This window comes from Octopus bimaculoides, chromosome 9 (genome assembly GCF_001194135.2).
Source record: "Octopus bimaculoides isolate UCB-OBI-ISO-001 chromosome 9, ASM119413v2, whole genome shotgun sequence".
In the NCBI taxonomy this organism is placed as follows: Eukaryota; Metazoa; Mollusca; class Cephalopoda; order Octopoda; family Octopodidae; genus Octopus; species Octopus bimaculoides.
Window position 1 is genome coordinate 70455688 of NC_068989.1, and position 17260 is coordinate 70472947.

A 17260-nucleotide genomic window follows, 5' to 3' on the forward strand; every position below is an offset into this window, starting at 1 on the left:
ACTGCTCCTAATTCTGTGATATAAAGTGCTTACTTTAAAGTGATCTAAATTAAAACATTCCATCAAAATTTCCTATTAAATTATATATGAAGAGGTGCTGAAAAGTTCCTGGCTTTGTGTAAAAGAAAATACATGAGGATCAGTTAATTATGAATTTCTTCAACATATTCTCCTCTCTGATTCATACACTTATTGCAGCAGTCCTTCAGTTTTTCTAAGCCCTGAAAAAGAACTCGGAAGGTTGGGCCTCCATCCAGGTCTCTTGCAATACCCTTAAAGCTAGGAACTTTTCAGCACCCCCTTGTTGTCCTAGTACCTGTTTAGTAATGACAAAGTTAATTTTACTAAATTCTTTGTTATTTCCAAAACAGTGTATTTTGACAGAAATGTGGTAACAAAAGTTATTACCCAATTAAAGAAAATGTATTATTCACTTCACTCATCAGGCATGTAACTTAGTGCTTAGGGTATTTGGCTTGTGATTGTAAGGTCTTAAGTTCGATTCCCAGCAGCACATTGTATTCTTGAGCAAGACACTTTATTTCATGTTGCTCCAGTCCACTCAGCTGGCAAAAATGAGTTGCATCTGCAATTCACAGAGCCAGCTTTGTCAGATTCTGTATCATGCTGAATTTCCATGAGAATTATGTTAAGAGTACGCACATATGTGGAGTATTCAACCACTTGCACATTAGTTTCATGAGCAGGCTGTTCTGTTGATCAATTCAAGTGGAACACTTGCTATCATTAACCAACAGAAATCCAGGACATCATTCTTATTCATTTCACATGGCTGCAGTGCATGCGTTTGACTTAATTTATAAATAAATTAACTTTTTTTTTATTAGCTTGCTAATTACATTGTCTTTGTCTTTCTGAGATACAGTGGAGAGAAAATTGGATGGGGAATGGAATAAAAATTCCCTGGATCAGGCTGTCCGAAACTGTGTCCCATGTAAAGGAAGTACCATACCCAATGACGAAAAAAACAGGCATGTATTCAAAATACTTCATTAATTTTCACAGTATAATTGATAAATTAATGTGTTTTGTTGACATAACCCTTCAACATTCAGATTAAACCCGGTTTCACCCGGTCTGTTTAGATGATGTGGCTCTGACTGTTTTCCGTTAGGCATAATCTATAACAGCATTTCTCGACCTGATCATTTTGTGTCCAATTTCGATTGGAGCCTCCAGCTGTATGAAGATTTCACCCCCTCCTGTCAGAAAATGGCTTCAGGAGTTGTGAAGAAAGAATTTGTACGTAGTCTGTTTGTGAGAGCTATTCTATTGGACGTCTGTCTAATCATTAAAAGATTTATTTAATTATGAACATAGAAAGAAATTATACATTAATCACAATTTTTGTAAGCAGTTTTATCCGTAAAAATTTTATTTGCAGAGAGCAGAAATTGAAAGATATATGAAATGGACGTGCGCGTGTGTGTATGTGAGAGAGAAAGAGGGTAAGAAAGAGAGATACAGTGAGTGAGTGAATTTGTGTGTCATTGACTTGAAAAACAATTTATATTATAGAAATTGATACATACCTGTTGAAGATTAAAATGTATGTAAGAGCTATTGTTTTGGACGCATGTATAATCATAGAGAAACTGAAAGATATGAAATGTCTGTTTATGTGTGTATGTGTGTGTATTTTTAGCGGGATTTTTGCATTTAGCAGGAGTTGGTTTGTGTTTTATCCCTCGATCAATGGCCAGACAAGTGAAAAGGAAAGGCGACCTTTTGAAGTGGGCGTCAAATGAAGAGACATGGACACTATTATGACTAAACTTCTTTTGAAGTTGTGGTGAGAGGAGAGAATTGATGAGCGTGCGTAGGTCTGTCTGTATGTGAGTGTGTTTGTTTGATGGGGTGTGCGCGACAGAGAGTAATGTTGATGGTGAATGTGTATATGAGAGAGAGAGAGAGAGATAACTGAAATTTATCATTCAGTTTATTTATTTATTAATATGTATATATGTATGAATGGCTTCAGTGACATACTGACATGCATGCATGCAGTTTGTTTTAATCGATTTTCTCTGTAAATATGGGGACTAGGAAAAAAATAGAAAGCGCGTTCCAATCTATGCACCTGTCTCCATATGTGTGCCATTTGTCACGTGAATCCACTCAGCTGTTTGGCCGTGAACCTCAAGACAAGAAAGAATACAATAAGAAAGATATGTATGTATGTATTTTTAAGAAGACACTTGGTCAAGGTGCCATTCTGTGGGACTGAAACCATAACTAACTGGTTAAGAAGCAAGCTTCTTAATCACACAACTTCCTTATAAATAGTCAGTTAAACTGAAGTGGATACTTGCAAATACCTGGTAATTATGGAATCATGTATGTCTTGTTAAAATAGAAATATCAAATTCTAAAACAGATTAAAAACTTTGATTTAAACATGAAATAAAAATGGCTTTGCTTATCTTTTAGGTGTGTCCGGTGTACACAGGTCCTGTCAGTATTACCAAATTATACAAACTGTACTTGTCCACGTTCAAATAAGGTAATGTATGACAAGCATTTTCACTGATTTTTGTTTTCTTAAATTCATCATCATTATTGCTTTAACATCCATCATTATGCTTGCATGGATTGGATGGAAGTTGTTCAGATAGATCTTTTTAATGGCTGGATGCTGTTCCTGTCACCAACCCTCATCTCTGTTTCCAAGCAAGGTAGGAAATACTTTCATGGATGGTTGGGAACAAAGGACACTGCTTGCATGACACTGATACTTGCTTGCAACTATCATGTGATGTCAAGGCAAGGAGGCAGTAACACACACACACACATACATTCATATATGTATACATGCATACACATACATACATACATGCAATTTGAAGGCACATGGCTCAATGATTAGAGCATTGGGCTCACAATCACGAGGTAGCGCATTCGACTCCTGGACTGGACTGTGTGTTGTGCTCTTGAGCAAGACACTTTATTTCACATTGCTCCAATTCACTCAGCTGTAGAAGGGAGTTGCGACATCACCGGTGCCAATCTGTATCAGCCTTTGCCTTTCCCTTGGATAACATCAATGGTGTGGAGAGGGGAGGTATGCATGGATTGCTGGTTTGCAAGTGTAACTGCTGACCAAAAGGGGTCTTTACCCTTTACCCTCTCTATATATTTTAAATATTTAGCTGAAGAAGGGCAGTGAGTTGGCAGAATCTTTAGCATGCTGGGCAAAATGCTTACTGGCATTTCATCCCTCTTTGCATTCTGGGTTCAAATTCTGCCGAGGTCATTTTTGCTTTTCATCTTTTCGGGTCAATAAAATAAGTACTAGTTGAGCACTGAGATTCATGTAATCAGCTTATCCAATTCCTCTAAACTTACTGGCCTTGTGCCAAAATTTGAAACTAATATTCTACTGATGTTTTGTTTTTTTCTTCAGGTTGGAGATTTTTGTTTCCAAAAAAAAAGTGATATCATAGCAAGGCCATCTTACTACATACGATTAAGTGTAAGAGATATCTTCATTTATTTATTGAATTAATTATTTATTTCATTTTAATTCCTCCAATTAACAGCATCTAGTTTTGCAATAAAGAAGTAAGAGAGAATAAAAAAGAAGAAAAACAGGCCCAATAGAGAGAGAAAGAGGAAAAAGGCCCAAAAGAAAGAGTAAAAATAAATTCAAATTTTCCATTCCACACAGCAATTTATAAATATTCCATAAGCTCTCTTCTTGATATCTTTTTAACTTCAGGATTGTCTCTTGCATGTGCTAAAATAATTTAGCTAATATTAATCAATGGTTAATATTCTTTTTTTCTTTACCACATAATTATTACTTGTTAGATTTTATTTTAATACTCTATTTGTATTATAAATACATAAATACTAACTGAATTATTTTTTTTTGTGCAGTTGACATCTTTGAGTTATTTATTCTTTAAACATTTCCTTGTCAATCAGTAAATCCTATACATTTACTTAGTGGTTCTCCCATCACTGCTTCAGTAAACAGGTGAAGTCTATACTTTACTGATGAGGTCATAATAAGACTGAAGGTTTTTTTAGAGTTGCATCCCATACTGGCTGAAATAAACATATTATTACTCAGTGGCAGTCTCTGTATCCTGTTTAACATGGGTGTATTATAAGAGTGCCATAATACTACAGAATTTGTCCTGAGAAAATCTCTTGTGTAGACTCTACTGTATATAAGCACCTATCCCTCTGTTTGCTTCTCTCTCTCTCTTTGGCTAAGTAAGACTTGATTTTAAGCCATTGGGTGTCAGCCCAATCATGAATTTAGTTTAATGGTAGTATATATATAAGTTTCATTTGATGGAAAAAACATAGAAAATATATATGGAGTTGGAGACTTAATCATGAAGAACCGATTTAATTTTTCTATCCTGTTAATGAGCTAAACTTGATTATTTCTGCTAATCAATAGTGAAATTAATGTATTCTCAAAAACATTTAATTATTATTGTTCAATATCAATTTAATTAGAGACTGTCTTTACATTTACCAATTTTTTATTTTTCTTCCAGAGTGATGATTTGGTGGAATCCCATCTTCTTAGACAGAACCTCATCATTTCATACGGAATGTGTCATGTTTGTATATATATTCCTTTATTCTTTTACTTGTTTCACTCATTTTAACTGTGGCCATGCTGGAGCACCACCTTGAAGGTTTTTTTTAGCCGAATGAATCGCTCCACCCACCAGTACTTATTTCCTTTTAAAGTCTGGTACTTGTTCTATCAGTCTTCTTTTGCCAAACTGCTAAATTATGGGGACATAAACACAGCAACACCTGTTGTCAAGTGGTGATGGAGGAACAAACACAGACACAAAGACACACACACACGACACGATGGGCTTCTTTCAGTTTCCATCTTCCAAATCCACTCACAAGGCTTTGATTGGCCTGAGGCTATTGTAGAAGGCACTTACCCCAAGTGTCACACAGTGGGACTGAACCTGGAACCATGTGGTTGGGAAGCAAGCTTCTTACCACACAGCCACACCTGTGCCTATATATATATATTTTTATTTTTACATTTTAAAAAGTAATGGTGCACATGAAGTTAAAGAAAAAAAATTTTCTTGTGACATTTGTAGATGTTAATATTGTAGTATCATTATTTTGTTATTGTGGTGTTGTATGCATTTTGCCTGACAATGTCATGTGATCTAACTCCATGATCACATGATTAAGTCTTCTATTCTTTTATTTGTTTCAGTCATTTGACTGCTGTCATGCTGGAGCACCATCTTCAGTTGAACAAATTGATCTCAGGACTTATTCTTAGTATGCCTAGTACTTATTCTATCGGTCTCTTTTACTGAACCACTAAGTTACGGGTACGTAAAAACACCAACATCGGTTGTCAAGCAATAGCGGGGGAACAAACAGACACACAAACACATACATACATACATACATATATATATATATATATATATATATATATATATATATATATATATATATATATACTTAGGGCTTCTTTCAGTTTCCGTCTACCAAATCCACTCACAAGACTTTGGTCAGCCTGAGGCTATAGTAGAAGACACTTACCCAAGGTGCCATGCAGTGGGACTGAACCCGGAACCATATGGTCGGTAAACAAGCTACTTACGACACAGCCACTTCTGCACCTATAGCCATGTTTACAAATTTCTTCCTTTATGATATGTCTTACATGCAATTACAGATTTCTTTGGTTATTCAGTTACTTAAACCCAGTGGGAGTAAGAGGTAGCTCATAATTACATTTTTGCTTTGATAGACACTTTACTGTGAGATTACATTAACACTTAACCCAACCTATTTATCAATTGTGATACGCAAGGACATATTTCCCAGTTGTCCATGTATCATATATGATATACATTCCCAATTTTTTTCAACCGCAAAAGTAACTTGGGACTTATGAGAGGAAAGCTTTATATTGCTCAGAATGTATGAAACAAGGACAAACTAAATCTGAAAGCAAGCATTGATGTTTAGGGCAGACTTATGAAAATGCTTTGGACAGGCAAAAGGGTTAATGAACTTGAATAAGGCCCTGTTTTCAGAAAAACAAAACCAATCTAATTGGTGGTAATAATTTTCTGTAATGAATGACGTAACAAATATATTTGGGTTATTGAATTACGAATTTTTGTTCTGTATTAGTGTAGAAGTTATTATAAGTGGGTGGAATCTTAGGTGAGTGTCTTCTACTATAGCCTTGTGCTGCCTTGTGAGTGGATTTGGTTAAGGGAAACTGAAAGAAACCTGTCATATATATGTAAAAAAAAAAAAAAAGACCCCCCCCCCTTTCGTCATGAATGATAATGGGATTGCACCTAGAAAGATCCCCGCCAAGGCACAAGTCCAGCCAAGGTTGTTTATGGAAGACCAGCAGTCACCCATGCATACCAGCCTCCCTTCTCCACACCACTGATGTTATCCAAGGAAAAGGCAAAGGCCGAGACAGCTTGGAAGCAGTGATAGTGCAACTCATTTCTATAGCTGAGTGAACTGGAGCAACATGAAATATAGTGTTTTGTTCAAAGGACACAACACAGCCCAGTCCAGCAATCAAACTCACTACCTCATGATTGTGAGCCCAACCACTGAGCCATGTGCCTTCATATATGTGTGTGTTGTTATCTAGATATCACATGATGGTTGTAAACGAGCATCACTGTCATTCAAGCAAGGTTGTTCAATTCCAGTCCTCTGTCAAAAACATGGACCATAGGGAAATATTACCATACTCAGATACAGGTGAGGATTGGCAACAAGAAGAGTATCTGGCCATAGAAAATCTTCAACAAATTCTGTCTGACCCATACATGCATGGAAAAAGTTTACATCTGTTTATCATCAACATCATTAATGATGATGAATAGATGTAAAACTAAACCCACCATATTAATAATGTAGATTTTGACCTTCTGACTTGTTATTATCCTCTTTGTCATGATTTTTTTTTACTGTACTCAATGTCTTTTATTGTATAGCAGAGCAGAGCCACTTAATGTGGATTGTCTATGAGTTATAGAAGATATAAATATTTATCTGTCTTAACCATAACCATCACTCAAACTGACAGTAGTAATATGATTGACAGCTGCATGCTAAGCATATTGTTGTTAATAATGACCATTCATAAACATTTACAAAAAAAAAAAAAAGCTGAAACAGGTGTATGTGTGTGTGTATGGGCAAATCGAAAATAAAAATAAAAGCAAAAGTCAAAAGGATGTACACAGTGAATGTATAAGGTTGACACTCAGTTTAAGATGGCGAAAAGACGGGGTGTGTAACTTTCTGAGCATGGCTTTTTGTCAATAGGAGGAGAAAGAAAAACTCTGGAGAGATGGAAAAAAAGTTCAAGAAAAGCACGTTACATGGCTCAAGTGACTGGAAGCGGAGACAGAAAAAGTGGGGTTTTTTTAAAGGCAAGAAGTGCGAAAATGATGTGTGTAGTATCTGTGTGCATGTGTGTTTGTGTTTGTGTGGTACTGCAGACAGGTTAGCAGCATTAGTTATGTAGTTGTGATTTTGTTATATGAGTTCATGAGGATCAAGGCACATTAACTTGTAGGATGCCAGAAATGGCTACGTACGATAACATAGAGCTCATATTGAAATAAACAACTTGGAATACATCAAATGTTGGTAGGATACCATAGACATGCGAAGTGATGTTAACACTTTGGGTATACATTATCACTCCGAGTGAAATGATGAGAGGTTCTAATGAAGGATTTATTTAAACAATTACCTGAGGAGGCACATTTTATATTTTGGATGTATGGTAATGATTACACATCACCTTACCAATCTACTAAATGTGTAAAAATGTGTTGAAACAATTGTAGAGATTTTAAGTAAAGAATGTCGTATATATATATATATATATATATACACACACACACACACACACACACACACACACACACACATTTATTCTTTTACTTGTTTCAGTCATTTGACTGCAGTCATGTTGGAGCACCACCTTGAGTGGTTTTAGTTGATCAAATCAACCCCAGGACTTATTTTTTAAGCCAACACACCAACATTGGTTGTCAAGCAGTGACTGGTGGGATAAACACAGACACAAAAGACACACACACATAGATATATACATATATATATATATATGATGGGTGTTTTTCAGTTTCCATCTACCAAATCCACTCATGGGGCTTTGGTCAGCCTGAAGCTACAGTAGAAGACACTTACCCAAGGTGCCACTCAGTAGGACTGAACCCAAAACCATGTGGTTGGAAAGCAAGCTTCTTACCTCTCAGCCACACCTGCGCATATATATATATATATATATATATATATATATATATATATATATAAAATTAAATTTCATAATTGGTAGAAGTTACAAAGTAACTTAAAGGCTGAGAGCTTCATGCATGATATTTTGTGATAGTTAATGAGTGTCACCATTAAAACAAATATTGTCATTCATTTCCAATCTTCCATGCAAACATCTCTAGTCTTGAGGAAATATTACTTTGCTTGAAAACAAATGAAGGTAAAAGTAATCATGTGAGGGAGGGGTATCTGGCTGCACAAAAATCAGTTTCAGTCTTATTCTATCAGATACAAGCATGCATGTAAGAGAGGACATTAAAATGTTGATGATGGTGATATACATGACAAGCTTCCACACAGTTTCCACCTCTCTTCCAAATTTCATTCACAAGGCAATTCGAAACCGATGAAGACACTTGCCCAAGCTACTGTTAAATGGGCTTGAAACCAGAACCTTGTGGTAGTGAAGTAGACCTTTAAACCACACAGCTTATAGCTTCATCTATATTAGTAACTTTTGTGCATGTATCACTTACTGAAGAATCTCAGAAGTATTATGGTTTCTTGACATATTTTTAACAATCTAGTTATTTTCTTCATAATTTCTCTTTATTTATAGGCCAGTTATTATAACAGCACAGCTTGTCAGTCCCTGGGCAACATGTGTGTTCTGCTTTATGCCACCCACTTGGTGCGTAAATTAAGCCCACAAATCCAGGCGTGCACTCTGTTTCGAAACTTGTCAAAGCTGGCAAAACCACCTGTTAATGAAGAATATGAGGTCAGTGATTGGTAAGTATTTTTAATTTTGGAAGTCATTACCAGAATGCTCAGCATTTGGCAGCATGAAAAGATTAGTTTGATTGAGGTAAGAGACAATTAGTTAAGGAGGTGAAAGTTCATGTTCTGTAACTGAGTCTACATTGTGTGTGTGTGTGTGTGTGTGTGTGTGTATAGAACTTGTGGAAGAGGGAGACCCAGGAAGACATGGGACAAAGTACTAAAGGCTGATCTCAAGATACCAAGTTTTACAAAGAAGATGACTAGGGGCCAAGATATCTAGTGCCTTGCTGTATTTGAGAAGCCCTGTTCACCTCAGCAGAATTGGTACCAGTGCTGGTGCCACATAAACAGCATCCAACATGCTCTGTAAAACGGTTTGTGTTAGGAAGGGCAGCCAGCCATAGAAACCCTGCCAAAACAGACAATGGAGCCTGGTGCTGCACCCAACTTTACTAGCTATCCAACCCACCATGCAAGCATAGAAAACAGATTCTAAATGATGCTGATGATATATATATATATATATAAATACAGTATATGTACAGGTACAGGCATGGCTGTGTGGTTAAGATGTGTGTTTCCTAAACAAATAGTTTTGAGTTCAATACCTCTACATGGCACTTTGAGTAAATGTCTTCTGTTATAGCCCTGATAGACAGAAACTGAAAGATCCCTAGTGTGTGTGTGTATCTATATGTACACACACACATAGACCTTTGTGTGTGTTTGTCCTTGACATTATGTCATAGTTGTAAACAAGTGTCACCATCATTTGAGTGGTGCCCTTTGTTTCCAATATGTGTAATCATGCCCAGGCATAGGAAAATATAACCTTGCTTAGTGACGTTTGATAAACTTAGAGAGCTAAAAGAAAAATCTCTAAGAGGGGAAAAAGAAAATCTAAGAGATAAAAAAAAAAAAATCAAAGATAAAAACAAATCAGTCCTGGTAGGATTTGAGCTCAGAACATGAAACACAATTTGGAATTTTTTTTGTTTCTTAATCTATACTATAAACTCTTAATACATTGACTTTCTTTGATTAAACTCTTTAGTATTCAGATTACTCTGTCAAATGTAGTACTTATTTATTCACATCGTTTTTAATTAATTATGTATTATCTTGTAGCTTTGAGATTTGAGTAATATGATTGCATATTTTTAGGATAATATTGTATGGTAGGTGTGAGAGGCCAGATCTGGCTGGTTTGAACATAAAACAAGTAGAATATTTTGGCCTGATATGGCTGGTTTAAATGCCGAAGGGCTAAGATCTCACCCTAAGTAACTGAATTTTAACTTCTGTTATTACAGGCCATATAACATGCCTTGGCTGTATTATACCTCATTGACGGTGAATGTACTGAACAGTCCTAGTTTACCAGTTGAGTTTACTGTGAAGCCACCTATGCAGCTCAAGTTCATTGTTGTAATGTATTCATTTGAGGGTCAATATCTGGGGATGAAGAGTGTCAACGGTGGTGTTTTGCAGCTATGTAAAATGAATGACGTGAGGATGGATGCAATTTGGACTTTTGGAACAACATATTCAAGCAAGGTAGGAAAAAATGTTTTGGTATTCAGCAATGAATACTAGCAATGAAAATAAAACCTAACAAAGTTCATCGATGTTTTCACCTTCCTAATATAAACTAAAAATTGAGTATTGAGGGTTGTAAAGCAAAGCTAAGCTGCTACACTTTTCATTTAAGACAATTATTCATTTTAGCTAATTATGTTGCAAATACTCTTTAAAAGAATGTATGTGAACATCACACAGTTTTATTTAGTATTTTCGTTGGATCTGAAATCCCTTATGTATCAAATCAATATGTTCATTTTTATATGAAGAATTTTGGCATTTGATAAGTGGCTGTGATAATTTTGTACTTGGTCAGCCTTTTCTTATAAAGCTGAGCATTTTAATCTTTTTATTTCAGTGTTACTTGAAGATAAGGGATCTCTTTGACAACCAGACTTATCCCTTGATTTTCTATGATCTTTGTATCCTTTGCTGAATTCTGAAAATCTTTCAGTAGTTTCTCAATGTTTTAAAATTCTTGCATTTAAATGGATTTGTGGAGGAGCTTCTACATAGCTACCGAGCCTATTCAATATAGCAAATGTAACGCTAACTTTTTTGATACCAAACTGCCAGATACTGCTCTTGGGTCTACAATGCAAACTTCCTGTTTTAAAGTGAACTAAATTAAAGCTTTTCATTGAAATTTCAAGTTAATTTATGTTAAGAAAATTGCCCCCAAAGCTAATTTAATCATGACAAAAATTACTAAATTTTTTATTATTTTCAAAACTGATTGAAACAAAGGCAGTATATTTCAACAAAAATATGGTTACAAAAGGGTTAATATTGCATTAAATCTTGGGTTAAATCTAGATATAATTGTTACTTTGAATATCATCATCGTCATCATCATTATTATATTTCTTTTTCACAAGGATAATCCACATTGATAATTTTAGTAAACAGCTACAAATTTTAACATCTGATATTTGCTTTATTGGTTAATATTAGAACTAACAAAATATCTTTGACTGGAATATTTCTCTTTTGCAATGATAGCCATAGTGAAATATAGTAGATACACTGAGAAGGCCTTTAATTTAGTAGCTTGGTATATTGAGGTATATCATTTAAAGTGTTATTGATTCAATTGTTTTATTGTTAGCATATATCAGCTGAACCTAAATTGTTAGTGCCACTGCTTCCTCTAATCCTTTTAAAAATAAGCTCTGACACAAAATTATGAAAGATAATCTACAATAATAAAAATGAAATTCTGTCAGTCCGTCTGAGACCTCTGTATTCAATCTACGTTTGCTCTACGTAGACATATTATACCTTTTTGGAATTGGGATGATCCTTTGATTGAAAATCAGCTCATCATTTAGTTCTTGAACATCCAGCGTTGGAATCTGATTTAAAAGCATTTAGGTTGATATTTCTAGCAGGTAAAACTTGGCTGATTCACACCATCTTGGTTGGTGTTTGTCAGATGACGTCAGAGATTAAGTGGGAGATAAATGACATTCACTTCGTTAATTTTACATTGAGATAAGAACTTTGGGACAAATTGATCAAAAGCTGGAATTCAACTTGGGATTGGAACAATAGAGTGATTGCATTACAGAATTAATTCTCACCCATCCTTAACCTCTGATCAGACACCACTTATAGATGTATTATAGCCATGCTATGTAGCCCTCCTTAGTTTTGGGCCACAGGCCTGATTAGTCCTCCGCAGGAGCTAGCTTAAAAGTTTGCATGGAGTGCGGCTTATAAGCTAGTATTGGTATAAGATTGAAAACAGAATTCAACATTTCTTACAAAGTTTAGTTAGTTATAATGTGGAAGACATATATTAGTCATTTAGAAACATGCAAAAACTGTTAACTTCACTTAAACATTAATAAATGGTGTCAAATTTTTCATGCAGTGGAACCATGTGAGTGATCAGGTTACAGTTGGTGTGATGAAAATTTTGACACCAAATAATGAAATTTTATGTGAAGTTAAGTTTTTGTGTGTCTTCCATGCTGTAATTGTTTTAGTTCAACATATGGTATCAGGTCAAATCACTTGCCAGACAAGTAAAGACCCCTTTCGTTCATAAATGACCATGGGATTGCATCTAGAAAGTTCCCCTCTGAGGTTCAAGTTTGAACAAGGCTGTTTATGGAAGACCAGCAGTTGTCCATGCATACTGGCCTCCCCTCTCCATGTCACTGATGTTATCCAAGGGAAAGGCAAAGGCTGTTGCAGCTTGGTACCAGTGACATCGCAACTCATTTCTACAGCTCAGTGAACTGGAGCAATGTGGAATAAAGTATCTTGCTCAAGGACGTAACACACAGTTCGGTCTGGGAATTGAGCTCACTATCTCATGATTGTGAGCCCAACAGTGTAACCAATGAGTTATGTGCCTTTACAGACAAGTACATCTCTGAAATGTAGTCATAAATTTGTAGTTTAATGACTTTAAAAAATAAGTGGATGGAGTTGATCTTGGACTGTCTTTTTTGCAAATTGTAATAGTTAAGTCTTGGCAGCAGTGGTAGTTGAGACTGCAGTCAATCTTCTGATCAAACCAAAGAAACTATGTTTATGTAGGGTTTTTGTTTTTCTCCCATTGTTGATAGTCTGTTGGTTACAATTCCTGACAGAAATGTCATTGCTGTGTTGGTGATAGGGCAAGATTTGAAAACAGTATGCATAGATCCAGAACAGATACTACAAAAGTTTGATGCTCTACCAATCTTCCCTGGACTAGTACTTCTTTTTACCGATCACCCCAAAAGAATTAAAGGCAACACTGACCTTGGTGGCATTTGAACTCAGTGCACAGAGAGCTGGAACATAGGTTGCTTGGCATTCTATCCAGCATTTTAACAACGTTACTAATTCTTTGTCCTAATTAGACATTACATTTAGTTTAGTAACTACTTATTGTTCAGCTGAAAGAATTTCTTATCACCTTCTTACTTCTCAGCACACCGGCAATGTAATTTCTCAAGGTGACACATTGGCAGAATTGGTTGAATATCGGACAAAATGCCTTGCTGTATTGATTCCACCTCCTTGGAAATCCATGATGAACTAGTTGAGTGGTAGACTTAATCCATTGCCTAGTTTAACACCATTACCTTGCACCTTGTGTACCTTTACTAAAAGTCCAGTCTGTTGCAAGCATTCTGGCCAGGCACCCGTTTTGAGGATACTGTCCTTTCTTCCTTCCTCCCTCCTATCAGTCTCAGAGGCCCTGTAATAAGTCATGGATACTGGGTTCCCTTTTCACTGAAAATTTTCTTTTTTAAAATTGAAAGACACAGCATTTTGGAACTACTGGTATATTTTAACCTTGTGACTGTCACAACAAGAAAATTTCAAATGAAAAGAAATTGTGTTAATATATTTATTGCCTTGTTCACTGATCATTATAGCTAACAACATATTGCCATCTCCTGAAGTCATAAATATTTGTAAGCCTCATAGTGACATTGTCAGTCTTTATTTTAATGTTCTTCTTTATGCATTAGTTATTGGTAATAGCTGTCATATATATAGTGATTTACTGTTTGTATCCTAGTTTTAAATAGGTACGCCATGTTCTTGCAGATAATAAAAATTAGGTTCTGGTGGCAAGAAGTGCTTCCAGTTGTAAAACACTGCTTCAAAAATGCAACTTCAGTTAGTGTCATTATAGGGATGGGGTGGGGGGAATGGAAAAGACTGTCATGGTGCCTACAAGACTAATCTGGGCTTGAGCAGGAGAAATGGTCTTGTCCTTTTGATACTAATCCACCTTAGACTGCTCCTGGTTCTATGATGCAACCTTCATGTTTAAAATAATCTTAAATCAGACCTTCCATCAAAGTTTTATGTTAATTCATGCCTCAAACACCAGTTTAATAACACTGAAGTTATTTTATTAAATTCTTCAGGCATGGCTGATGAAGCTTGCTTCCCAACCACGTGGTTCTGGGCTCAGTCCCACTGCATGGTACCTTGGGCAAATGTCTTCTACTATAGCCTTGTGACCAAAGCCTTGTGAGTGGATTTGGTAGACGGAAACTGAAAGAAGCTCATTGTATATATATATATATATATATATAATAGAAATATGTTTCAAAAAGAAAATAGAAACTACATGTGGAAAAGATACGGGGGAAAGTAAGAAGAAGAAAGTGAAAATGCACGTTGGATATCAAAAAAAATAAAGGCTTTTTTATGAAAAGTAGCGATAAATATATACAATTAAATGAACTGAGGTAGAATTAAGACGAATAAAAGTCATTATTTTGAATTGTTACTACTTACCTCCCTTACACATAATCTTTTTACCCAGGGACTAGTAGACCCGACACCGTTTAGAAATCGGTGCTCATTCAAAGCCAGTGAACAGCATTTGACGATACTAGTATGACTATGAATCTCATTAACAATTCAAAATAATGACTTTTATTCCTCTTAATTCCATCTCAGTTCATCTAATTGTATATATTTATTGTTACTTTTCTTAAAGAAGCCTTTATTTTTTTGATATCCAATGTGCATTTTTGCTTTTATTCTTCTTACTTTCCCCATATATATATATATATATATATATATATATATATATATCTGTGTGTCTTTGTGTCTGTATTTGTCCTTCTATCACTGCTTGACAATTGGTGCTGGTGTGCTTACATCTCCATAACTTAGCAGTTTGGAAAAGACACCGATAGAATAAGTACTAGGATTTAAAAATAAGTCTTGGGGTTGATTTGTTCAACTAAAACCCTTCAAGGCGGTGCTCCACCATGGACACAGTCAAATGACTGAAACAAGTAAAAGATAAAAGGTTTTTTTCAAAATTAATTGAAGTAAAGGCAGTGTATTTCAACAGAAATATGTTAATGGTTTAAAGTGTTTATTTTATGTTAGTGTTATGAAAGCAATCTACTTTCTGTTGGACAAGTGGAGCCAGAGTTCACATCTTCTCATCTTCTTTGCCCGCTTATTCCTGGGAAAGTCGTGGACGCAGAGTCCTCAAGTACACTTTCCATTGGGTCCTCTCAGAAGCAACCATTTCCAATTAATCTACCAGATCACCAAGCGAGACCAACCAAGCCCATGGATGTTATCCAACTATTTCACATTGCTCCAGTCTACTCTGCTGTAGAAATGAGTTTAGCCTGGAGAGGGACGGGCTCTGCCAGGCTTTCTTGCCCTAGATACGCTGCATGGCTGCAATGCCCCAATGATCCCCAAGGGCTTAAGAGACTTGTCAATTGTCAAGTAACCTTGGAGAAGTTTTGCAGTTCATTTGTTGGTCAGAGAATTATTGCTGTACTCGAAATATAGGTTACTTGTTGTCTGTGTGTACATCCGAACTACAAGGCTAAATGTTAAAATATTTGTCTTAAGTTTAAAACTATCCAATAAATTTTCTTCTAACCAAATTGCCATTAATTACCTGTCAGTCTACCTTTTAAACCAGTGTCAATGACCAAAATGACCTTGCTTTTCTTTTATACTACTAATTCCTAACACCTGTGAAAATTCTATTTTTCCCCCAATCTTCATAATCCTGTCTCTATGTCTTATTGGATTCTTTTGTAAATGTTTGTGTATATTTAAATATTTCTAATATAAACTCAATTGAATATTAAGTGCTATACAGCAAAGCTAAGTTGCTGACAACTCTTCCATTTTAGCCACTATTTATTTCCTAATACTGTTTAAAAAAAAAATGTACGAACAGGTGCAGGCATGGCTGTGTGATAAGAAGCTTTTTTCCCAACCATATGGTTCTGGGTTCAGTCTCACTGTATGATATCTTGGGCAAGTGTCTTCTGTGATAGCCTCAGGCCAACCAAAGCCTTATGAGTGGATTTGGTAGACAGAAACTGAAAGAAGTCCATCGTATAAATACAGTTGTGGCCAAAAGTTTGGAACATTGTTTAAAAAATTAAATTTGTTAAACCCCAAGTACAATTCGATTCAAATATATACAGTGTAGAGATATACTCACCTAATAACTAATCCAGTGGTTCAATTATAGGATATTGAACCACTAGATCAGTTATTAGGTAAGTATATCTCTCATCATCATCATCATCATTTAATGTCGATTTTCCATACTGGCATGGGTTGGATGGTTTGACTGAGGTCTGGAAAGTCAGCAACTGCACCAGGCTCCGATCTGATCTGGCAATGTTTCTACAGCCGGATGCCCTTCCTAATGCCAACCAATCCGAGAGTGTAATAGGTACTTTTTTTACATGCTGCTGGCACAGGAGCCAGTCAGGTGGCTCTGGCATCGATCACGTTCGGATAGTACTTTTTATGTGCCACCAGCACGGGAGCCAGTCAGGTGACCCTGGCATCAATCACTCACACACACACACACACACTATTCTCACAAGGAAAAATTTGACAATGACTAGCATTTCAGCTCTGTTGCCTTCATTGAACTCTAGTCGTAGCTGTCAACCTTTCCCTTGTAAAAATAAATGTTACTCTGAAGAGGAGGCATTTGGATTGAATTGTACTTAGGCATAGCAATTTTAATTTTTGGAAAAATGTTCCAGACTTTTGACCACGACTAATATATCTGTGTGTGTGTGTGTGTGTGCGTGTTTGCCCCCCCCCCCCA

The 17260-nt window shown here is 35.9% G+C and overlaps 1 protein-coding gene across 1 annotated transcript in view; it reads left to right on the plus strand.

The window, feature by feature from the left end:
- LOC106883644 (meckelin) overlaps positions 1 to 17260 on the plus strand; it is a 52477-nt gene that overhangs the window by 6010 nt on the left and 29207 nt on the right. The window contains exons 4-10 of the mRNA XM_014934736.2: positions 887 to 992; positions 2452 to 2524; positions 3425 to 3493; positions 4536 to 4601; positions 8939 to 9111; positions 10416 to 10659; positions 11042 to 11105. Coding sequence (XP_014790222.1) covers positions 887 to 992; positions 2452 to 2524; positions 3425 to 3493; positions 4536 to 4601; positions 8939 to 9111; positions 10416 to 10659; positions 11042 to 11105 — 795 coding nt within the window. The remainder of the gene's footprint in view (positions 1 to 886; positions 993 to 2451; positions 2525 to 3424; positions 3494 to 4535; positions 4602 to 8938; positions 9112 to 10415; positions 10660 to 11041; positions 11106 to 17260) is intronic.